We start from the raw sequence: 24,201 nt of genomic DNA, 5'->3' as shown, positions 1-24,201 counted from the left end.
TAAATAAATTACATAAAATAAGTCCAGATACTTGGTGACGATGTTACTTATTTAACACGTTTCGGTAAGCGGCGACTTTAAATTGTTTAATAAATATACAGTACAAGTACTTATGCAGTGTTTAAAATGTAAAAGTTCAACGCTGCACAACCCCGTCGATTCTAGAGTACTGATTAAAACCTCCGGGAATCGATTCCCAATTATTTTCCCGTATATAACGTCAGTTTTATCCCTCCTGCCCGTTTCGTTTATTCTATCCAGTTCGTTCAACCATACTAGACTTAAAAAGGTCTACATAATTGTAGTTCAGGAGGTGGGTGAGGGGGGAAATATACATTTTATAGTTTCGCGCGCGATGAATCGATAAAGGAATCGGATGTAGACGATCTCTCGCAATGGATAATCGATCGGGGGGTCTGGGTTCAAAGGTCTGCGCATGCGCGGTGAGGGTCTCTTCGGACCGGGCCCCGCTAAGGCTGCGAGGTGAGGGGATGGCGGTGGTCGTACAATCTCGCGAAAATCCGCGCCATCCGTGTCCCCATCGCTTCAATCATCGCAACGTTTAATGTCGCGGACTCTTGTTGACCGGCGGGAACCTAAATGTCGCGTCGATGGCAACGTTTTAGGCTTCTTAATCGACATCGATGTGACCGGTATCCCTTGGCTACCGGAGTAGGCCCGCGGGCCTGGTTGTCGCCTATGGCGCTTAAATGAAGACCGGCGCGATTTTAACTCCCATGGAACTTAATTCACTCTCGGTGTTTTATTGTTCGTGTTTAAACAATTCCGTTGCGTATTGTTTTAAGGGCACCGTCTACACATGTTTGTTCGTAGTCGGCTCGGCACAATGCCTCGCGGGCTACTGAAGGGTAGAAAGAGAGGGATTCATCCAGCAGTGGATATAACGTCTCTTATCAGTGGATAGACAATACTATCCAGTAATGGATGGGCCAAACTATGCAGAAGTGAATCGACAATACCATCGAGCGGTGGATAAGCGATAGTTAATAGCGATGAGTTTGGCGGAAACTAAGCATTAGTTTCATGGGTGGCCTCTATCCTGGCATAAAAAATGTGGACTTTACAGCGATGTTTACAGAGGCTTTAAAGCTATTAGTCTCGGACGTGATGAGAACTTGTGTGTTTTGGCCTACTCTTCCACCCGTTTATACTGCCGAGTGGGACATAGGCGAGATTAATGTTAAGAGACGTGCACAGTCGTTTCAACTGCCGCGCCGAGCGATCGAAAGTTGAATTCGAGATTTGCAAGCCAAGTGCGTGACCCACATTGGTGTGTCCACTATCTCAATTCACATGCGGGGTTGATGGCTACAGTGTGTCTTCGAGTTATATCATAGCCAGTTGGTGGTTTATATGGAGAGGTGTGCGCGCGATGGAAACACTGGCTGGGGTACATCTTCTTGGTTCTTTCGGTAAAGTCACGTAGAATGGAAATAATAAAATGATAAAATAAAACATAAAATGATTTTTACGACGTTTCGGCCACAACGCAAGCAGCCGTCCTCAGGTGAAGACCAGGTCTGTCGGGGAGACGCTGTGAGACGCTATCTCCCCGACATACCTGGTTTTCACCTGAGGACGGCTGCTTGCGTTGTGGCCGAAACGTCGTGAGAATCGTTTTATTATGTTTTATTTTATTATTTCCATTCTACGTGACTTTAGCGAAAGAACCAAGAAGATGAATCCCTGCAGTCACGAAAGCTTTAAATCGAAATTTAAACTGGCTGGGGTAGTTAGTTGCAGATGCTCTGGCGCCCGCTCGCCCTCACAATGATGACTAGCACTGGGCTATGAGGTTCCCTCTGATTCGAAACGTGCCCCGCTCAGGCCTGACATCCTGGCGGTACTGAGTGAGTAGCGGCGAGCGTGGTTGCCAGTCTTTTTTTTTAGTAGCTGATAAATATTTATTAAACGGAGACTTGCGACAGACACTTTGTCAATCCACTGCTGGATGAAAGGATTACCCTCTCGTGTGTCGTGTTAGGTCGTAGGAGGGTTGATTATCCATACTTCGATCACTGATGTTTGCTAAGCTAGGTTTATGGCCGGGGTTCGAACGAAACAATTTCTTTACTGCACTGCGCTAACTACAGCGCCACTGCACCACCTGTGGAAACGTAATCTTAATATTTACTGGAATGTCAGTCTATGCTTTAAAAGCTGTTCCTGTGCATTTAGACGCTGCATTAATTAAAAATGTAAGTGTGAACCTTTGGAAGAATGTTTAAAAGTAATAGCCGTAGCGCACAGATTTAATGATCAATATTAATCCTTTAATAACTCCTTCAGCTTTTGAACCTTTAGACGTATAACACTACACGACACACTAAACTATTACACTAATACTACAAAGCTGCCGAAATTATGCACTGCCAGAAGGCCACGCGGCTGGTGGATTTTATCTACGAAATTTATTTTTATGTAACTACACGCCACGAACATTGGACTCTAAACTAATGCTACACAATGCACTGATAGTAATGTTGATACCTCCTTTGTAAGCGTATAATGATTGGGCAGTGGTCAGTTATGCGATGAGCAGGTTAGATTCAACCACATTTGCAAAAGGTCGACTCATTTCCCACTTGGAGATGTTGTTCAAACACGATCGTCGGTACCAGGGGCGGTGACGCTGATTGTGTCGTCTGCCACCCCATCCACGTGGTTCCCCAGAATGTTGATGCCCAAGAAGGACCGTGTGGCCATCTACGAGCTCCTCTTCAAGGAGGGAGTGATGGTGGCCAAGAAGGACGTGCATCTCGCCAAGCACCCCGAGCTGGCTGAGAAGAACGTGCCCAACCTGCACGTCATGAAGGCCATGCAGGTGAGGCAAAGGCTGCCCCCCCCCCCCCCGCGGCTATCCGCCCGTCGCGTTTCCCGCCCAGAACAATTAACCGCCCAAATGCATTATTTGTGCGTGGCGTCATTGTCATGACGTACAGACGTTTTACAAAATGTGACCTTTCACTTGTGTTCTGCATATCAGGTTGGGCACGTTTTTCCTTGGTCATGTTGCTCGTTGGTTGGCACGGGTGCTGTTAGCGAGCAACTGTGAAGGACCACACAGCACTTTGAGGTGGAGATTATGTGGCTGCCACCAATAACAACAGTTCCCATCCACTGCTAAGTGGTGATGATACCCATCGCCACAGACCAGGCCCAGACCAGCCTCATACCAGCCTCATGCACACACGAAACTACCTCCTGGGATAGCCAGCCCTTGCCTTCACCGTGATGTCTCAGCACTGGGCTATGAATGCCATGTGATTACAATGTGCGCCCACCGTCACTTGACATGCGGTGGCACTGAGTGAAGGCACGGCTACAATACCGCCCCCACACCGCTCACCTCGCACTCATCACAGTGTGCAGCATCCCATGTTGTTCATCATAAGCCATGGTCATTCCCCTGTTATTTGAAGGCTTCCCCCAAGCTGCCACCGTCCCGTGATACAGCAATCCGTCTAGTACTCCATCTTTGAGTGAGACGGTACCGTCAGATGCGTTCCAGTCCATGGCTCCCACACTGTTAGTTTTTACGAATTCTAGAAGCAAAAACAAACGACTGTTCACTCCCATCTCCCCGTGTCTTCACATCTTCTTCCCTTGCATAAAACCTCCCTTTTGTCTCCTGGCACCATCTCTTGTCTCATCTTCTTGTGCATGAACGTTAACCTCCTGTTCTCTCTCTTGCCCTCCTTCGGTCTCCCCTTGCCTCAACGTGCACCACCGTTCACTTATCATCTCTTCTGACCTCCACTCGTCCCTCCACCTTTCTCTTTTTTCACCTCCTCGCCTTAACCCCCCAGTCCCTGAAGTCGCGTGGCTTCGTGAAGGAGCAGTTTGCGTGGCGCCACTTCTACTGGTACCTGACCAACGAGGGCATCCAGTACCTGCGCGACTTCCTGCACCTGCCGCCCGAGATCGTCCCGGCCACGCTGCGCCGCCAGATCCGGCCGGAGACGGCGCGACCACGGCCCAAGGGTGAGTGGAGGGGCGCCGCGCCACGCGCGTTTGCCGCAGTTTGGCACAGTTCAGCACAGATCAGCACGCGTCGCTTGGCGGCGTGAGCTTAACCACGCCGCACGAGCAGCGACCAAACGTCTCGTCTTAACCACAGCACTCGGCCCGCTGCGAGTACTAAACCGCGTCTTAATCACACCGCACGACACGTACTTAACCGCACTTAACCACATGGTACGGCGTATAATTTACGCACCGCTTAACTATACCTCGTCCCATGGCGAGTACCAAACCACAGATCGCCTTGGTTTTGTGATGTGGGATTGTCGTGTGGTTGTGGTATCCTATGTGGGGTGAAGTGGTGTGGTATGCTGGTGTCATGTTAATGTTTAGTTGTATCACCAGACATGACGTGCGGCTGTCGGCATGGGAGAGGATTGTGTGCTATGGCGGTGGGGTGTGGTTTTATGAAAGTTGTGCGGTTGTGTCACGCGTGGCTTGTGATTGTGTAGGCCTGGGAGATGACCGTCCCGCCCGTCTGGGCCGTGGGGAGGGCGACCGCGATACCTACAGACGCGCTGGGCCCCGTGAGTACAACAGACGCACGGCTCTGCACACTCCACTGTAACCGTTAACACTCGCTTAACTTTCACTCAACCACACTTGCCACTCGATCTCTAAGCATGCTCAATATCACCCTCAACTCACCACACTCAACACTTCTCGTTGGCCGCCCACCATCATTACCTTCTCAACACGCGTAATTCGCTCACGGCGTCACTGAAGCTATTGCAGTGCGTAAGGCTTTCTGACAGAGGACAGCATCACAAACTCGCCCACCTGCTGTCACCCTCTGGGGCAGCCAGCCAGCCATTGCCTTCACCGTGATGTCTCAGCACTGGGCTATGAATGCCATGTGATTACAATGTGCACCCACCGTCACTTGACATGCGGTGGCACTGAGTGAAGGCAACACGGCCAAGATACTGCCACCACTATCGTGCTCCGTCACCCACGGCACTCAACGCTCCCTCATCACAGTGTGCAGGATCCTATTTATCTCTGATAATTAAGGAACGTGTGCATGTGAGAGTGGGGTGGAACGCCGGCCAAGTGGTTAAATACATTCCGTTCTGAACCCCGGGCATCATCTGTTGTATTTCTGGCCACGGCTATGACACTGGACCAAACTCCCTCTCCACATCCGACTCTCCCCCCTCCCCTCGCTTTCCTCTTTTTGCACTGCCCTCAGGTCGTCCTATCTCTCTTAACTCCCTTTTCTCTTCCGCTACCAGCACCAGCTAACACCCCTAATGCCTCCACCTTGCTCCCTCCACCCTAGTCACTACCGGATCCCCAGCCCTTATCTTACCTTTTTGTACTGTAGTCAGAGCAAGCATTGTTAAGTGCCTTGGTGTAAGGCGCTTTATAAATCCAAAATAGAATAGAATCTATGTATGTAGGACTTGAGAATAGGTTTTCCCCCTTTGTTCTGGCAACAAAACAGCTGTGTTAAGATGTTAAAACACCAAACTGAAACCTTTTACAAGGAATCATGTCTGCATTCACCACACATACTTGTGGTCAGAATGCAAACAAAAACATACTCTGTAATATATGCATTGTCTTTGAAACTGATTGGTCCACACCAGAGACAGCTTTCTTTGGAGCCTAGTCTCAAAAGGTGTTAGACCAGAGGACGCCCGTACATAGCCAACCATGTTGAATGGGCCTGAAATAATTGTCTGCTGGGTAAACAAAGGTGACGTGGACAATGTCCCACTGTGCTAACTAAAACAAACAGGGGCTTCCCTTGTAAACACGGGGCTTATTTTTACCAATGGGGGGGGGGGGTGCTTGCTATATCTCCACAAGCAAGTTGCACTCAACAGATAGATAATAACCCTCTGGCACATCAAATCAAACCGAACAAACCAGGACAGAGGCAATCTGATTGCCCAACACTGCTGCCAGTGGCCCATCTGTTTTGTTAACGCTTTGGAGCGATATCCAAATTTGTGATGTTGGCGAGTGACTGGGTGGGGTCGGTGGCGTTTGCTTAGCGGCTGCGTAGTGTGGCGATAGCTGGGTTAGAACTCTGTATTTGTTCAATCGCACATGTTAACCGTGTATCCACCTGCATCCCTCCCCCTCCTCTCTCGTGTGTACACAGCTGGTGCTGACAAGAAGGCTGAAGCTGGGGCTGGCGCCAATTCGGACTTCCAGTTCGTGAGTACTGCTTCTGTTCTCTTGATAATATACGCCTGGCCTCCACAGAGCGATCATGACAGATTAGAGCTGCCCTCTGATTTAGGGTTTTCTTACAAAAAGGGGCTCTTGCGTATAATCATCAGGCAGTTTAACATTGGTTCAAACAAGCCTGGCTGCTGACAATACGTTGAATTTTTTCTTGTATTGAATCAATGCTTGCTGATGAGATGCACTTCCAGAAGGCTGTTTGACTGAAGCATTGTGGAGACACAGTGGGACGAATGCATTATTTTGTGATTATTTCGTAAATAGATTACACTCCAAATCGGATAAGAAAATCGTTCCTCCGAGGGGGGCAAAGCCTGTTGTCATGTACACCACTGGACGAGTGGTAACAAGCGACAGGGCTCTGGCGTTTATTGGTAGCAGCAGCAGCAGCAGCCGCCGTGCCCTGCATGGCACGGCTTGTAAGGGTCTCCAGTAATCGGTGACAAAACGAATACTCAATCGCAATTTTTAGTCTATTTAATTGACCGAGTTGCAGAGAAAATGTACTGCCAGGACTGGTTTGCGTATCACTCGCCACTGATGTTATCCATGGCTGGGAATCAAACTTGGGTCACTGGATTCATAGTCCAATGCTCGTGAGCTGTTGGATGTTTATACGCATTGACCCTTTGTGTATGAAAAGTCTGCCCATTACGCCATCATCATTCCATCCCCATTTTATCTTGATTAGAGCTTTCAACTGGTACTGGAGTAGCGTGGGTCGCACAAGCTGGTTGTGTGTTAAGAGATGTTTGGATTGCATCTTCTGTTGAACTGCTCGGGACATCCGCACGCCTACATTAAGGACCCTAAAAACAAATATAAGCAGACCTCCGATTTGTCTCCCAATGTTACGTAAAAAAAAAATGTTAGTCCCATTGGCCTATTGGTTTTTCCAAAACCAATGAGATTCTAATTCTAGATTTGAAGTTTTTGTGACTGCAAGGATCCATACTCTTTGGATCGTTCGGTAATGATATTCTAGCAGCATCTGTTTAATAAAAAAAGCACTATGGACTGGTTTTGACCACACCTGGGTCTTGTCAGCAGGTTGTGTTTTGTTACAGAGACTAACGCCCTGTGTGTCTTGTCTGTTTTGCTTTGCAGAGAGGAGGCTTCGGCAGGGGGAGAGGAGGACCAGGTGGACCAGGTGGACCAGGAGGACCGCCGCAGTGATTGGTCCGGCGCACGCTCTTCACAGCACGTCGCGTTAATAAATGATTCCCTTGTGAAGCCCTGCGTCTCTGTTGCCTATTTTAAACGTCAATCGCTTCTTGGCTTGAAGTTTCCGTGACTGCAAGAATTCATGTTCTTTGGGTCTTTCGGTAAAGTCACACCGACAGAAAATAATAACAATAAAATAATTAAAATAAAGTGAAAATAATTTTGTATATTTTTCATTCACTTTAGTTGTGTTATTTTATTATTTTTTCTATCTATGTCACTTTACCGAAAGACCCAAAGAATATGCTAATCACTTCGTTTTAATATATTTCAACATTAACTTTCACACTGCGTGTGTAATTTGACCGCGTGGCTTTTTATTTTTACCCAGGTTTTTCACGTGACCTTGCGTCCCCTGCCACCATAATGTGGAATTTCAACCGCAGGCTCGGAGATGGCGCACGCCACAAACGTTCGCTCGACACGCAAATCTCCAAATTGGCAGTACGGCGGTTTATTCTGAGCAAACCTCCAACTGAAGTCGGACCTCCAAGGCACACACAGCCGGACACTTGCACCGCCCCCTCCTTTGAGAGTTGCTCACAATGCTTGGCCACTTAGTGGTGACCGTTTGCTCGCGGCAAGCTGCTGCCACCACAACACTGCTGTGGCAGCACACAGTGATCAACCAACCGCCTCTGGACTTTGCGGTGCTCGTGCAGCCTGGAATCGTATACTCTGGTTGTTTTCGGTAAAGTCACGTGGGTTATAAAATAAATTAAATCACGACGTTTCGGAGGCAACACAAGCTTCCGTCTTCAGGTGGAACATCAAGGCAAAATTACTATCACTTGTGTTGCCTCCGAAACGTGATTTAATTATTTTTTTTTTACCTATGTGACTATACCAAAAAAAAACAGTATGGATCCTTGCAGTCATGAAAACTTCAAATCTAGAATGGAATCGTATACTTTGGGTTGCCACCTTTTATATGGCAGACCACAAGCCCTGATTTCTCAATCCAGCCAAGGTTTACACCATTGGAACCTCATTTGCCAGTAAAAAATATAATTGGTTTTTTACCCTTCTATCTGGCAACAAACGGGTAAAAAACCAATTATCAATTACCAGCCAAGGTTCTTTTGTCAGAACAGCAGTAACCACACCATGCCCACCAGATCTCCAGACAACATTCCTGGTCAAACCCACAGATCTTGCTGAGAATGCCAAGCCTGTCTTGTCTAAAGATTCCATCTATGTTGAACTTATTTTGCAGTGTACCTAGCCAACCACGCTCGTCGAGATGTCCGAGGGAAGGACAAAATAAATCAGTTAATACACTGGCCAGTCTTATTGCATTTTAGACTGATAACATCCTGAGAACAGCAAAAATGAAAACGTTGCACGCTATTGGTAAAAACATGTTAAATTTGCATAGCGAACCTTGAGCTTATGCGAAGGATTGACTACAAGGGCTTTCCACCAAATCTCTTCATCGTCCTGCACAATCACGTGGTTGCTGGGTAACGCCCAGTGGTAAACCCTGACGACTGGGTGATTTAAATAATTGACTACCCATTATGGGATACAGGACTCGCATGTAACATGGGGAAACAACTATAGGACGAGATAATTTATTCCCCCACTTGTGCCGCTGGATGAGAGATTTGCGGCTACATTGTCACATCAGCAACCTGTGGCGGAACGTGGCATTGGCCATTTTTACATGATGCCCCAAGTACTGGACCATATACAAAGGCGCCACATTTTAGCTCTCGATACGCATAGAGGCGAAGGCATAAAGTTCCTGCAGAAGCTGCCAACACGTGCAGCGAAACGTCGGACGTCGTGCCAAACACGAGTGGCACGATCCACAAAATGGCGGAGAACAACCGCAAACACCGACGCGGCACTGCCGGATTATCCCAGCCGCACAATCGGCTACAAATGTAGCTAAGGGCCCTGCGCTAAGTGCTTTCAAGCTATCAATTCCAGCTCAGTGATTCTGCACTTCCTCTATTACTATAGTACTATACCGCCTTCAACTTTGATGAACGACTGGGCGTTTAAGCTTGGCGATTTGTCGTATTATTTGGCTGTATAGCAAATTAAAAATACAATTTATTGTGCAAGTAAACAATGTGTTTTTTAATTTTATTTAGGGCCCCTTTATAACATGCTACAGGCCCCGCACTAGCTTCATCCGGCACTGCTACGTGGTATGACAATTGTCAATCTATTTGACGCGATGGCTTGTCCCGGGCTCTCGCCAATGTGCGAGGCTTGGTGTTCCACAGTGACACCCAATAGATAAATGGGAGTTGAGTGAGAATACGGTTTAAATTCTTGATAACGATCAGGCAGGTACCGATTAGGTCTTTCTTTTTGAACTCGCGGGGCTGTCCCACCAGCTCCGTTCCCGAACTTGGAGCCGCCACTGCATCCACGTTTGCGTGAGGGTGTCCTCACTTCCACGTGGTCGGCAGGGGCCTCCCCGAGTCTCGCAGCCGTGTGGGGGCCTTGGCCAAGACGTGCGACCCCGTGCGGCCCCTGGGGTCGCGTTCCAACGTCGCCGCCGCCTCGCTCTGCGCGGCCAACTCCTCGTCGTAGCTGCCGGGAGGACGAGGAGGAGGAGATGTTAGTGCAGGTGAAGTTAGCAAAGGCTTCCGATCGTGGAGGCTAATTATCGCTAACGACAAACGGTTCCTGTGGACGTCGGTCATCGAATCCTCTCATCCACAATGTTCAAACCACCACACGGCAGGTCACAACAATACAACGACCTCCCCCGTGTAGCCTTATAACAGACTCATCTTCTTGGTTCTTTCGGTAAAGTCACGTAAAGGAAAAATAATAATAAAATAATATATTATGTTTTATTTTTATTCTTTTCCTTCTACGTGACTTTACAAAAGAACCAAGAAGATGAATCCCTGCAGTCACGAAAGCTTTAAATCGAAATTTATAACAGACTGTTGGGGCAAGTTCTGTTCGCGACCATGGCACACGACGGGGTGGGTGGCCAGCACCACGCCTGGCCGCCTTTGTCTCCCTAGTGGTGATGTTTAAACACCGCACCAGGTACTCATCTAAGGCTGAGTCGACCTCGGGGAGGCCCAGAACTGGTTCAAATAATCGTCACTGGGATTGGCTGTGAGCAGAAATCCAACTTGGGTGGCCGGGTTCGAAGCGCAGTGCGCTAACCGCGACACTCCTGATACCCACAATATACCCAGTCAATCACCCACCCACCCTCTGACACACTCATCCACTCACTCAGCCACTCACCTACCCACTCTGACCCACTGTAAGTCACAACACTTCTCTTTCTGCTTCTTTCCTCGCCATGGTCATGTTTCTCTCAAGTTCGTATAAAATTGCTTAAAATTCAATAAATGTCAGCTTTTTTGTTTTACCATCGACAGTGCTGTTTGTTGCTGGTCGCTTGCCATTCTCGGCTTGTGCACAGCAAGCGTGAGTCTTAAAACAACGGCACGATTCGTGAACGAACGCACGCACACCATGACGCTTCACAAAGCCATTAGCACATCACTTCAGCAACTAAAAGATAATCATAATGGTGATAACGATTTGTTTGGATAAAGCGCCCTACATACCAAGAGCGCTTGACACCACGCGACATCTCTCAACACATTCGAAAGGGCACCCACGGTGGCAGCTGTCCCTGTGCGGCACAATGTGACCCAGCACCTAGCCTGCGAGCGGACATCAATCTTCCCGGAGGGGGCGATGATTTCTGCGTGGTCTATCCCAGGGCACTCCCAGTGGCAGCCGACCCTGTACGGCACAATGTGATCCAGAACCTGGCCCGCGAGCAGACATCGGCCTTCCAGTAGGGGGCGACGATCGCTGTGCGTAATCCCACATTTCAATCGATCGATTTTCATAAATGCGCGTCACCGCCACCGGGACGTTTCACGGAGGGGGCCCCCTCCCCACCCCCCCACCCCGGCACGCGAGCCATTTCCCCGAACTCACAGGAGGTCGTAGTTTCCGAGGGCCTCTCGAGCCGGCACCTTGTTCCAGCGCGGGTCGGGCATGTCTGCGCCCGGCATTACGATGTTGAGCGTGTCGTTGATGAGGTTGTACTTCATGATGCGGTCGTTGGCCGTGGTGGAGGAGAGCGAGGGAGACGCGTTCACCTGGGGCGTAGGACCGCGGGACGAGCGACGTGGGGTTTTCACCGACAAATACAAAAACACGATTGGGGTGCAAAGTATAGGAAAGGTAAGCGAATCGCTAAAAAAAAACATATACAAGAAGACAACTATTTTATTTGACCAGGTAAGGCACACTGAGCTATTAGTTTCTTTTTCAGAAGTTACCTGGCCACGAATGATAGTTCAACGAAGTGGCTTATCGCGTGGAAATGTATTGTATGTATGTTGATCTTCTTTCACACCGTACATAGCCAACCATGCTAATCGGAGATGCGGGAAATACTCTAAATAATCTAAACGCGTGTTTCTCATTGCCTGCCTGCATCTTTATCACACTCCTGACTCGGTGACCCACTGCTTTTAGATTAATATAAAGACCTCCATTCTACGCAGCTAAACAACACATTGTTTCAATAGCCCAAACTTGTGCACTCTTATCATTTATCAGGACAAATCTCACGTTAAACCGTACAACCGATAGTATTAGTAATCTCGCTTGTTTTACCCAGCAAGGCCTCACCGAGTCTCATGGCTCTCTTTCACGAGGGTCCTGCCAAATGTTTTCGCAGTAGAGGTGGCGATGCTGTTGCTGCTGCTGCTGCTGTGTGTAGTGCCAATTGAGTAATGTTCGGCTAATCTTACAGCGTTGGGCCATTTTGTTTCAGCCAAAACCGGTTACGTTGTATGTTTTGGCGTTTTCGTGGCTACGCGAGAAAGCCCATGCACATCACAGGGAGAAATGCACAAACTTCACGCAGCAGGGCGCCATTTTTTGGCTCGTAGGCGCGAGCTGAACCGTACCTCGATGAGCCAGGGCTTGAGTTTGTCATCGATGATGATGTCGTAGCCGTAGCACTCGAAGCAGTGCTTGTCATTTGCCATAACTCCCTGCAGACGGTGAGAATTGAGACCGTTTTACAAGCTCAACTGAACTGAACTTTGAACTTCTTTCGCGCCGTACGTAGGCAACCGTGCCCATCGAAGGTGCAAAGTAATCTCGCGTGAGTGATCTTCAAATGGTGGCCCACAGAGCAGAGGTTTGCATGTAGACGATAGGAGTGAAAAGTATAGGAAAGGAAATCACTAAAAATAAATATGTAAAATGTATTAAGCATATCAGTTCAAATTGCAAAAGTACACAAATTCCCAAGCATGGGCACGGGTGCAAAACATAACAGCAAAACAATAGTTGAAGGATATATGGCATGGCAGAGAGACAGAGATGTGTGTATGTATGTAGAACTTCTTTTGCACTGTACGTTGCGAAGCATGCTAATCGGAGGTGTGGGGGAAGGACAACAAACCAAACGCAAGAAGCAGTTCTCAAGCAATGAGTTTTAAATCAAGATGATTTAAAAGTGCATAGCTTCAGTTCCTAATATCGGAAGTGAGAGCGTTCCAGACGGCCGCAGAAGCGCACGTTAAAGCGCGTGATGCGTCGACCGTTTTTATTCGATGGCCAGTCAAAAGCCGCTGCCGGAGTTTGCGTGATGGTTTATGTTCCTTGACGGGAGATCACCGAGATATTTGTGGTTCATTTGCGGCAAGCACTTTGTCCCCCATAATCGGTGCAAGTCCTTAACCGAGATGGAGAGATGGAGATAGCGAGAGAAAAATTGAAAGAGATGGAGAGAGAGAGGTGGATAGGAGTTTGCGTGATGAGAGGACGATGGCGTGTGAGAGAGAGAAGGGGAGACATGGAGAGATTGGGCGAGAGATGGACATGGGATTTCACGTGATAGGAGGACGATCGCATGTGTGAGAGAGAGAGAGACGGAGGGGATGGAGGGCCAGCAATCGGTGCAGGCAGTCGGTCACTCACCGCGACGGCGCGGAGCGAGTGCAGCACAATCCAGTGCATGTCGTCAAAGAGCTTGTTGGTGACCTCGCGACCCCGCGTGCTCTCCAGGAACAACCGCAGGTTGCTCACGGTCCACTTGCCCCCGTGGATCACGTTGTAGTCGTCCTGTGATTGGAGGGAGAAAGCGTCGGCCTTGTAAGTACGTACGTAGAACTTATTTCGCACCAGTACGTAGCCAACCGTGATAATCGGAGGTGCAGGGGGAAGGACAAGGAGAGGTCTGTATTTCACTTCTCAACCTCGCTGGACCTTACGCCTGTAACGTGCGGCATGACATCAGCAGATTTAGTCAATAGCCAGCGGCTGGGTTGATGAAATCATGGATTGAATCTATAAAGTGATGCAGTGGGCAGGAAAAAAAATAATATGATGATAGAGAGTTGGAGAGACAGGTGGAAATGACGGAGACTAAAGATGGAGAGACGGATCGTGAGATGGAGAAGAGAGCCCCAGACAGATGGAGAGAGATGGAGAGAGAGGTGGGTAGAAAGACGGTGAGAGATTAAAGTGGCCACCACCTCCGACTAGCACGTTTGGCTACGTACGGTGTGAAAGAAGTTCAACATACATACACACACACGTAATAAACCACAATCCCCCACCAGCACCACCACCAGGACCACGACGGCAAGCACGGTGAGATTTGTACGGCGGCGGCAGTCGGTGGCGGTGGCATGACTCGGTGGAGCGGCTCACCCACCCTCACCCACCCCGTGCTTCTGGATGGACACGTTGGTGAGGTGGACGAACATGTTGTCCAGCTCGTTGGTGCTGGGGGAGTACTTGACCGTGCAGAATCGGCAGAAGCCGAGCCGGTACCTGCACAGCAAAACGGGCACACGGAGCCATCACAGACGAAGGTCTGCCTATGCATGGGAATCAGAATGTTGTATTCATACTGCAGGCAGGAATCCGATGAGCTATAAAGTTCTTTTTCACAGATGTCCAGTGAGGGCACGAGGTCAGAACGCTACAACAACAAGCAATACGAAAACACGAAATGAGTGCAAAGTATAGGAAAAGTAAACAAATCACTTCGAAAAATCCATGAGACTAAACAATTTTACTTGACCAGGTAAAAGCCGACTGAGCTGTTAGCGACCTGGCCACAAATGACCGCTCAACGAAGCGGCTTACCACGTGGAAATGTATAGCATGCGAATAATCTAAACGCATGTACGTTGAACGCCTTTCGCGCCGTACGTAGCCAAGCGTGCTAATCGGAGGCGTGGGGGCAGGACAACAATCTAAACGCACAAGAGCAGTTCTAAAGAAATGAGCTTTCGACTTAGATTTAAAAGTGCATAGCTCCAGTGGCTTCCTAATATCAGAAGGAAGAGCGTTCCAGACGGCCACACAAGCCCATCTGAAAGCGAGCGATGAGGTGAACGTCTTTGGAGCTATGCACTTTTAAATAACCTCGATTGAAAACTCCTTTTTTTGCCTTTAGTTGTTGTCCTTCCCCCGCACCTCCGATTAGCATGGTTGGCTACGTACGGTGCGAGAAAGATTCAACAACATACATGCATTCACCCCGTGCGAATTGCGCGATAGAAACCGAGTTTATCATTATTATTATCGTATATAATTATCATTATGATTAAGAGCCGCCGTGTTGGACGTACATGTAGCACTTGAGCGGGCGGTAGGAGGTGACGAGCACATAGAGCCTCAGGTCAAACTTCTTCTCCCCGATGAGGAGTGGGTTGTCGATGTACAGGGAGATGACGTACGCCTCCTTCGCCGACGGAGCCACGAACCTGGCGAACGCGCACACAGAGCACGGCGCGTGGAGCGAAACGTCGGACATCGTGGCGAAAACAACACGGGCGGTGGCCGCAGCACGACCGCAGAAAAAAATACCTACGCGCGATTATCGTTTACAATTTTATTTCGTTGATCCGAGCCGGCAACACTGAGTCGTCAGCTGGACGCACGGCAATCACCGCTGTGGGCGCCGTAGTGGCTAGGAGACGTGAACTACCTCGCCTGGCATACGGGAGGGCGTGGGTTCGATCCCAACCCTGACGCCTGCTGCTGTGTATTTGGAGTTTGCGTTTCTCTCTCATCATCATCACCACGGTGGCTAGGAGATGTTAACTACCTCGCCTGGTAAACAGGAGGTCGTGGGTTCGATCCCGACCCTGACGCCTGCTGCTGTATCTTTGGAGTTTGGCTGTCTCCCGCTCTCCCCGTGGTCGTGGTTTTTCCCTCTGCATTTAGAAACAACGTGCGTTTATAGTATTTGGCTACTGCTATGAATTTCCACGTGATAAGACGTGTCGTTGAACTATCACTTGTGGCAAGGTTGCTTCTGAAAAAGAGCTACGTAGCTCAGTGGGCCTTACCTGGATAAATTAAAAATAGTTTAGTTTAACGAGTAAAAGTAATTTCCTACTCAAATGAGCATGAAGGCATTGGTGGCCGTGTAGCGTTTACAGCCCTGCAGAGCCAGCGATGGGAATTCTACATTCCTAGGGTTGGGGCAAGTCTCTCTATAGCACAACCGCTGTTGAATTCCCAACAAAGTGGTAGTAATTGTATCGACCCCGTAGGGATGATGGGCTGAGTTAACCCCCACCCAAGCAGGATTTTAACTCGCGACCTGACGACTGCGAGCTGCTCGCTCTAGTGCCAAGCCACCTGGCCGGTTAATATCCCAGGAGCATCCCAACAGCGTGTGTCCCTGACTGTGTGTGGCTACTGAACGTAGTGAGGACAGTGCCTCTACTCAGGCAGGGGTGGGGAACCTTTATTCTGCCAAGGGCCATTTGGGCATTTATAACATCATTCGCGGGCCATACAAAATGATCATCTTTAAGATTAGCCTGTTATATTTGGTCAAACATTTAATTAACTCACCCCTAATGTGATGGCTGGAACTGTTAAATGAGGGCCGGACGTTCCCCACCTCTGCTCTCCTGAGACACCCAGAGGGGAGAGAGACTCCACTGAGACACCCAGAGGGGAGAGAGTCTCTACTGAGACACCCAGAGGGGAGAGAGTCTCTACTGAGACACCCAGAGGGGTGAGAGTCTCTACTGAGACACCCAGAGGGGAGAGAGTCTCACTGAGATACCCAGAGGGGAGGGAGTCTCTCACTGAGACACCCAGACGGGTGAGAGTCTCTACTGAGACACCCAGAGGGGTGAGAGTCTCACTGAGACACCCAGAGGGGAGAGAGTCTCTACTGAGACACCCAGAGGGGAGAGAGTCTCACTGAGACACCCAGAGGGGAGGGAGTCTATCACTGAGACACCCAGAGGGGAGAGAGTCCCTACTGAGACACCCAGAGGGGTGAGAGTCTCTACCGATCACATCTCTTGTGCTGAAGTACGTGACAGAGTCACGGCGCTCACGAGTTGGTCTTGCAGTCGCGCGACCACTTCTTGATCTGCGACAGCTTGTTGATGAGGAAGATGCCCTTGCCCTGCGCCTTGCCGCACGGCTTCATGATCCAGGTGCTGGACGGGTTCTTGCGGAACTCCTCCACAAACAGGTTGTAGTCGGCCGGCAGCAGGAACGTCACCGGAACAAAATCTGCAAAGCACTCGGCAACGTTACATTCCACAACGACGCTACGGGGATGAGTTTGGGGGGGTTGGGGGGGGGTGGGTGAGAGGGGGCGGTGGTGTTGGGGCGGTGGGGCGGGGAGGTACGGTAACTCTTGTATGTACGTACATATGTTGACGTTGTTTCACACGGTACGTAGCCAACCGTGCTAATCGGAGGTGCGTGGGAAGGACACCAAACTAAACACAACATGCAGTTCTAAAGAAATTAGTTTTCAAACTAGATTGGAAAGTGCATAAGCTACCAGTGGCTTCCTAACATCCGAAGAGCATTCCAGGCGGCCGCAGAAGCGGCATCTGAAAGCGCGTGATGCGGCGGCCAAAAACCGCTGCTACGAGGCTGACCGGAGTTCGCGTGGCAAGCGCTTTATGTGTGTGTAATGAATGCAACCTTATAAAGTGGAAGAGATTTGAGATTTTAAGTGCTATAAAGAAGTGCCACTGAACGAAAGGTGAGCTGTTAAATATGATTTAGTTTAAGGTCACAGTGTCGATGATGAATGTGTTGAGTTTTACTTTGTTATATGTCCTTGTGCACGACTGCCACTGCAGCAGCATCACCAAATAATTCGCGGTTTAAAGGTGTGTGTCCGCTGAACGCAACTTTATACGATAAAGCGCATCAAAGTATAAAGTGGGAAGAATTTATCTCATTACGAAATAGAAAAAAATCATGCACGTGCATGGATTAGGCAAAGCTTTTTAATGTGGGTTCATCTTCAGAAGAATTAAATTGGCGGTGTGGAATCCCACGGGTCGCTGCTGGTCAGGGCATGCGCCATTTGGCACATTTGCAAACGGTCCTTTTGGCTCTGATTTGCGTCTCCAAATTTTGATAATTTTGTCCAGTTTTCTGCTGATTCAAGTCCCTGAGAAGCAACACACGACTCTACGCCACGGGTTTATTCGTACTGCTGCACTACCGCTCCCCACATACGTAGAAAAAGACAAAGATCCTCTGTATAGTCTGCACCGACTGTTGGGGCAAGTGCTGTTAGCGAGCACTTATGAAGGCCAGCACGGCACACGAGGGGGTGGGTGGCCAGCACCACGCCCGGCCGCCTTTGTCTCCCCAGTGGCGATGTTTACACACCGCACCAGGTACTCATTTAAGGCTGAGTCGACATAGGGGAGGCCCAGGACCGGTTAAAATAATCGTCACTGGTGTTGTGCCATGAGCGGGAACCGAACCCGGGTCGCCAGATTGATAGCGCAGCGTAGCGCTAACCACTACACCACCGTTCCCCACACACACACACTGACACACACACACACTGACACACACACACGTGTACATGCACGCACACACACTGACACACACACACACCGCCCGTACCGAGGTGCAGGTATCGGCCCGTGTCGTCGCGCTCGGCGACAACGCTGCCGTCGCGCTCCAGGTCCCGGCGGTAGCGCTTGATGTTCTTCACCATGAGGTCCTTGCGCGTGAGCTCGTAGTGGTTGGGGTAGTGGTTGACCAGCTGGTCGTCGGCCAGGCGGAATCCCGTCTCCAGGCTGAAGATTCCGCGCGTGCTTTGAACGCTCGCCCTGCGTAACGAAGAGAGAGCGAGGTGTGCATAATGGAGCGGACGCAATCATCACCATCGTGATCTTACATAATGGAGCGGACGCAATCATCACCATCATGATCCTACATAATGGAGCGGACGCAATCATCACCATCGTGATCTTACATCATGGAGATGTTGTGGATTTACTCTCCAACACATCTGTGGATTCCTCCTGCAGTATAAATAAAGATTCTGATTCTGAGTGCAACAGCGTCTGTTTTAACAGGGGGCGGTGAAAGGGGTTCAGAGTGGGGGTGGCCACACTGAGGCAACGTGGTTTATGGGAGGCTTGAGATGATTTACTGTGTGCTGAACTTATTTCGCACCGTACGTAGCCAACCGTGATAATCGGAGGTGGGGGGGGGGGGGACAACAAACTATGGGTCTCTGTGTGAGTCTATGGGTCTCTGGGGGTCTATGTGTGAGTCTATGGGTCTCTGTGTGAGTCTATGGGTCTCTGCGTGAGTCTATGGGTCTCTGTGTGAGTCTATGGATCTCTGTGTGGGTCTATGGGTCTCTGTGTGAGTCTATGGGTCTCTGTGTGAGTCTATGGATCTCTGTGTGAGTCTATGGGTCTCTGTGTGAGTCTATGGGTCTCTGTGTGAGTCTATGGGTCTCTGTGTGAGTCTATGGATCTCTGCGTGAGTCTATGGGTCTATGTGTGAGTCTATGGGTCTCTGTGTGAGTCTATGGGTCTCTGTGTGAGTCTATGGATCTGTGTGTGAGTCTATGGGTCTTTGTGTGAGTCTGTGGGTCTCTGTGTGAGTCTATGGATCTGTGTGTGAGTCTATGGGTCTCTGTGTGAGTCTATGGGTCTCTGTGTGAGTCTGTGGGTCTCTGTGTGAGTCTATGGGTCTCTGTGTGAGTCTATGGATCTGTGTGTGAGTCTATGGGTCTTTGTGTGAGTCTGTGGGTCTCTGTGTGAGTCTCTGGGTCTCTGTGTGAGTCTATGGATCTGTGTGTGAGTCTATGGGTCTTTGTGTGAGTCTGTGGGTCTCTGTGTGAGTCTCTGGGTCTCTGTGTGAGTATATGGGTCTCTGTGTGAGTCTATGTGTCTCTGCGTGAGTCTATGGGTGTTGAACTCTTTCGCACCGTACGTAGCAAACGGCGCTAATCGGAAGTGAATCGTGATAGGGTACATTAGATAGATACCATTCAGAGTAATGATGTAGTGTTTTATATCGCATACTCATAGATAACCAATACGGTTACACATTATCTGCACCGATATTAATGTTATTTAGCATTATAATAAAATTATATCATGGAATATATAATTCAATTAATCGAAATGCTACAATTTAATGTTAACTAAAAATCTTAACTCTTAAGATTGAATGTCACACAGTACAGTATTAATGAATATTCTGGTATACTGATGGGAATGTTGTTATTTGATATAATAAAAATGTAGAATTATCGACGTAATAAAAACAATTAGTAATAATAAACAAAGCTATTTAAATCGTACAACTGTAGATATTAAGGCAATGCAGTAATTGATAGTACTGCATTGATGCGGCAATTTAATATCATACTATAGATAGTAATGCAGTCATTGAATATCATACTATAGATAGTAATGCAGTCATTGAATATCAATTAGTTATAATGGGAACTGGTGATGCAGTAATTTCACATTTAATTGATAGCGATGCTGTAAGTACAAATTGTAGTACTGCTAGTAGTTCCATTAACTGTACAGGAAAGCAGCGCTGATGTTTAAATATCCATATTATAGATAGGAGTTGCGATTTGTTATCGTACTATAGATAGTGATGGAGTGATTTGATATCGCGGAGCGGATAAGCATAGGCGGGTCCGCACCAATAAATGTTCCACGCCTCGTCAGGAGCCACCTGGACCCAGCCGCGCTTCTCGAAGTTGTTCACCAACACCGACTTCTCCACGTCCGTGGCCCACTTCACTCTCCCCGCCATTGCGAAGTTTCGTTATCGCCCCTAACAACAGCGGCAGCAACGTGAAGCTGCCATTGTCAACATCATAGCAACGCGCAACGCGCCCGCTGATTGGCCGATGACGCGTCACGTGGGGAAGTCGAACCAATCGGAGCGCGAGTGAGCGGAACTCCTACAGCAACGGATACCGGATTAGGAAGATTCTTCCGGAATCGGTGGTGGCGTTTTATTCTGAGAATATATCCTGCAGGAGATTCTACCGGTTTAGGAAGATTCTGCCGGAATCGGTGGTGGGGTTTTATTCTGAGAATATATCCTGCAGGAGATTCTACCGGATTAGGAAGATTCTGCCGGAATCGGTGGTGGCGTTTTATTCTGAGAATATCTGCAGGAGATTTTACCGGTTTAGGAAGAATCTACCGGATTCGGTGGTTGTGTTTTATTCTGAGAATATAATAGGCAGGGGAATCTACCGGTTTAGGAAGATTCTGCCGGAATCGGTGGTGGCGTTTTATTCTGAGAATATCTGCAGGAGATTTTACCGGTTTAGGAAGAATCTACCGGATTCGGTGGTTGTGTTTTATTCTGAGAATATAATCGGCAGGGGATTCTACCGGTTTAGGAAGATTCTGCCGGAATCGGTGGTGGCGTTTTATTCTGAGAATATAATCTGCAGGAGATTCTACCGGTTTAAGAAGATTCTACCGGATTCAGTGGTGGGGTTTAATTGTTCTGAGAATGAAAACTAAGTAACCACCTCAGGGGGCTTTGCCTGGTTGGATGGGAATGAATTTCGATTTAAAGCTTTCGTGACTGCAGGGATTCATCTTCTTGGTTTTTTCGGTAAAGTCACGTAGGGAAGATTCTACCGTGTTGGGAAGATTCTACCGTGTTGGGAAGATTCTACCGGGTTGGGAAGATTCTACCGTGTTGGGAAGATTCTACCGTGTTGGGAAGATTCTACCGTGTTGGGAAGATTCTACCGTGTTGGGAAGATTCTACCGGGTTGGGAAGATTCTACCGTGTTGGGAAGATTCTACCGTGTTAGGAAGAATCTACCGTGTTGGGAAGATTCTACCGTGTTGGGAAGATTCTACCGTGTTGGGAAGATTCTACCGTGTTGAGTAGATTCTACCGTGTTGGGAAGATTCTACCGTATTGGGAAGTTTCTACCGTGTTGGGAAGATTCTACCGTGTTGAGAAGATTCTACCGTGTTGGGAAGATTCTACCGTGTTGAGAAGATTCTACCGGGTTTGGAAGATTCTACCGTGTTGAGAAGATACTACCGTGTTGGGAAGATTCTACCGTGTTGAGAAGATTCTACCGTGTGGGGAAGATTCTACCGTGTTGAGAAGATTCTACCGGGTTGGGAAGATTCTACCGTGTTGGGAAGATTCTACCGTGTTGAGAAGATTCTACCGTGTTGGGAAGATTCTACCGTGTTGGGAAGATTCTACCGTGTTGAGAAGATTCTACCGGGTTGGGAAGATTCTACCGTGTTGGGAAGATTCTACCGTGTTGAGAAGATTCTACCGTGTTGGGAAGATTCTACCGTGTTGAGAAGATTCTACCGTGTTGGGAAGATTCTACCGTGTTGGGAAGATTCTACCGTGTTAGGAAGATTCTACCGTGTTGGGAATATTCTACCGTGTTGAGAAGATTCTACCGGGTTGGGAAGATTCTACCGTGTTGGGAAGATTCTACCGTGTTGAGAAGATTCTACCGGGTTTGGAAGATTCTACCGTGTTGGGAAGATTCTACCGTGTTGAGAAGTTTCTACAGTGTTGGGAAGATTCTACCGTGTTGAGAAGATTCTACCAGGTTGGGAAGATTCTACCGTGTTGGGAAGATTCTACCGTGTTGAGAATATTCTACCGTCTTGGGAAGATTCTACCGTGTTGGGAAGATTCTACCGTGTTGAGAAGATTCTACCGGGTTGGGAAGATTCTACCGTGTTGGGAAGATTCTACCGTGTTAGGAAGATTCTACCGTGTTGGGAATATTCTACCGTGTTGAGAAGATTCTACCGTGTTGGGAAGATTCTACCGTGTTGAGAATATTCTACCGTCTTGGGAAGATTCTACCGTGTTGGGAAGATTCTACCGTGTTGAGAAGATTCTACCGGGTTGGGAAGATTCTACCGTGTTGGGAAGATTCTACCGTGTTAGGAAGATTCTACCGTGTTGGGAATATTCTACCGTGTTGAGAAGATTCTACCGGGTTGGGAAGATTCTACCGTGTTGGGAAGATTCTACCGTGTTGAGAAGATTCTACCGGGTTTGGAAGATTCTACCGTGTTGGGAAGATTCTACCGTGTTGAGAAGTTTCTACAGTGTTGGGAAGATTCTACCGTGTTGAGAAGATTCTACCAGGTTGGGAAGATTCTACCGTGTTGGGAAGATTCTACCGTGTTGAGAATATTCTACCGTCTTGGGAAGATTCTACCGTGTTGGGAAGATTCTACCGTGTTGGGAAGTTTCTACCGTGTTGAGAAGATTCTACCGTGTTGAGAAGATTCTACCGTTTTAGGAAGATTCTACCGCGTTGGGAAGATTCTACCGTGTTGAGAAGATTCTACCGGGTTGGGAACATTCTACCGTGTTGGGAAGATTCTACCGGGTTGGGAAGATTCTACCGGGTTGGGAAGATTCCGGGTTCTGCGACATTTCTCCCATGGCAAAAACAAACCACGCAGTTCATATTATTCGCAAGACGGTGACCCCCACAACACAAGGGGCGTTTTGCGTTCTGCAGTTCAGCAAGACTGAATCCGTAATTGCGGTGCAGCGTGCGTTTCAACGGCGTTTTGCCATTGATCCGCCAATGTCAAAGAGCATTCGTCGTTGGTAGCGACACTTTGAGGAAACAGGCTGCTTAGGTAAGGGGAAGAGCACGGGGCAACCACGCACCTCAGAGGGAAACGTGAGAAGAATTCAAGAGAGTTTTCTGCGTAGCCCGTGCAAGTCCACTCGTCGTGCTAGCCGAGAACCTGCGAATGACTGAGGCTAGGGGCTGTTTGTGCGCTGGGAGAGGCATCTTGCGGTAATCATTTTAAACTCTATGCCCCGCCCTTTCAAGTGGTAAGAGTTTAATTCATGGGCGGTTCGTGGTTGCAGAGATATAGCGATTTCAAGTCGGGTCCATCTATTTGAAACACCCTGTATAATTGGATTTTGCGGAGTCTCTCTCCCCGTGGTCGCGTGGATTTTTCTCCGGGTCCTGGAGTTTTCCCCTCCACATATAGAGTAGTACGGTATTTGGCTGCAATACAAAATACACGGCAGGCCACTTTGTTTGAGCTTATCCATTCGTGATAGCCAGGTCGCTTCTTGACATACGTTTAAAAAAAATAGTTTTTGAGTTTAGAAGCACTCTCCCCTCCAACCCCCCTCACCTCCCACCACCGACATGAACCTGGGGTGGGTTTGTCGTGGCGGGGGGCCCTCCAGCCCCCCACTTCTCCCCACTCACCACCACCACGCTTCTCACCTTCACGCTCCACGCACAGCCGAGTGCCCTCTCTTGTGAGTGCCCGTGGCCATGACCAGCGACACGGTCAAGGCGCAGCCCTGCAATAGCTCACCCCGCATCACTGCGGGAGGAACGACCTCCTCTAGAGAGCCCCCCCTCCCTCCCCCACCTCTAGACGAGTGGTAATTGGCCTACTCTTCCACGAAGACCAAGTCATAATA

The 24,201-nt window shown here is 48.7% G+C and overlaps 2 protein-coding genes and 2 non-coding genes across 4 annotated transcripts; 3 read left to right on the top strand and 1 right to left on the bottom strand.

The window, feature by feature from the left end:
* Positions 1-365: 365 nt before the first annotated feature.
* On the top strand, positions 366-7,476 carry RPS10 (ribosomal protein S10). The gene is made up of 6 exons (XM_078619773.1): positions 366-483; positions 2,695-2,845; positions 3,831-4,005; positions 4,497-4,571; positions 6,158-6,213; positions 7,351-7,476. Exons 1-6 carry the CDS (start codon positions 437-439, stop codon positions 7,417-7,419), a joined length of 573 nt encoding a protein of 190 aa, XP_078475899.1. The 5' UTR covers positions 366-436; the 3' UTR covers positions 7,420-7,476.
* Positions 3,245-3,338, top strand: LOC144737120 (small nucleolar RNA SNORD88). The gene has a single exon (XR_013588878.1). It is a non-coding gene; the product is annotated as a small nucleolar RNA SNORD88 (small nucleolar RNA).
* On the top strand, positions 4,861-4,954 carry LOC144737119 (small nucleolar RNA SNORD88). Its single transcript, XR_013588877.1, has one exon. It is a non-coding gene; the product is annotated as a small nucleolar RNA SNORD88 (small nucleolar RNA).
* A 2,064-nt stretch (positions 7,477-9,540) lies between the features above and the next one.
* Positions 9,541-20,614, bottom strand: TTLL1 (TTL family tubulin polyglutamylase complex subunit L1). The gene is made up of 9 exons (XM_078619772.1): positions 20,417-20,614; positions 18,358-18,566; positions 16,809-16,989; positions 15,075-15,209; positions 14,160-14,268; positions 13,411-13,554; positions 12,390-12,476; positions 11,407-11,570; positions 9,541-10,017 (listed from the first exon to the last, which is right to left on the bottom strand). Exons 1-9 carry the CDS (start codon positions 20,527-20,529, stop codon positions 9,873-9,875), a joined length of 1,287 nt encoding a protein of 428 aa, XP_078475898.1. The 5' UTR covers positions 20,530-20,614; the 3' UTR covers positions 9,541-9,872.
* Between the last annotated feature and the right edge of the window lie 3,587 nt (positions 20,615-24,201).

This window comes from Lampetra planeri, chromosome 64 (assembly GCF_965212315.1).
Source record: "Lampetra planeri chromosome 64, kcLamPlan1.2.h2, whole genome shotgun sequence".
In the NCBI taxonomy this organism is placed as follows: Eukaryota; Metazoa; Chordata; class Hyperoartia; order Petromyzontiformes; family Petromyzontidae; genus Lampetra; species Lampetra planeri.
The sequence above is the reverse complement of the archived record's forward strand: the minus strand, read 5'-3'. Positions and strand labels throughout refer to the sequence as shown.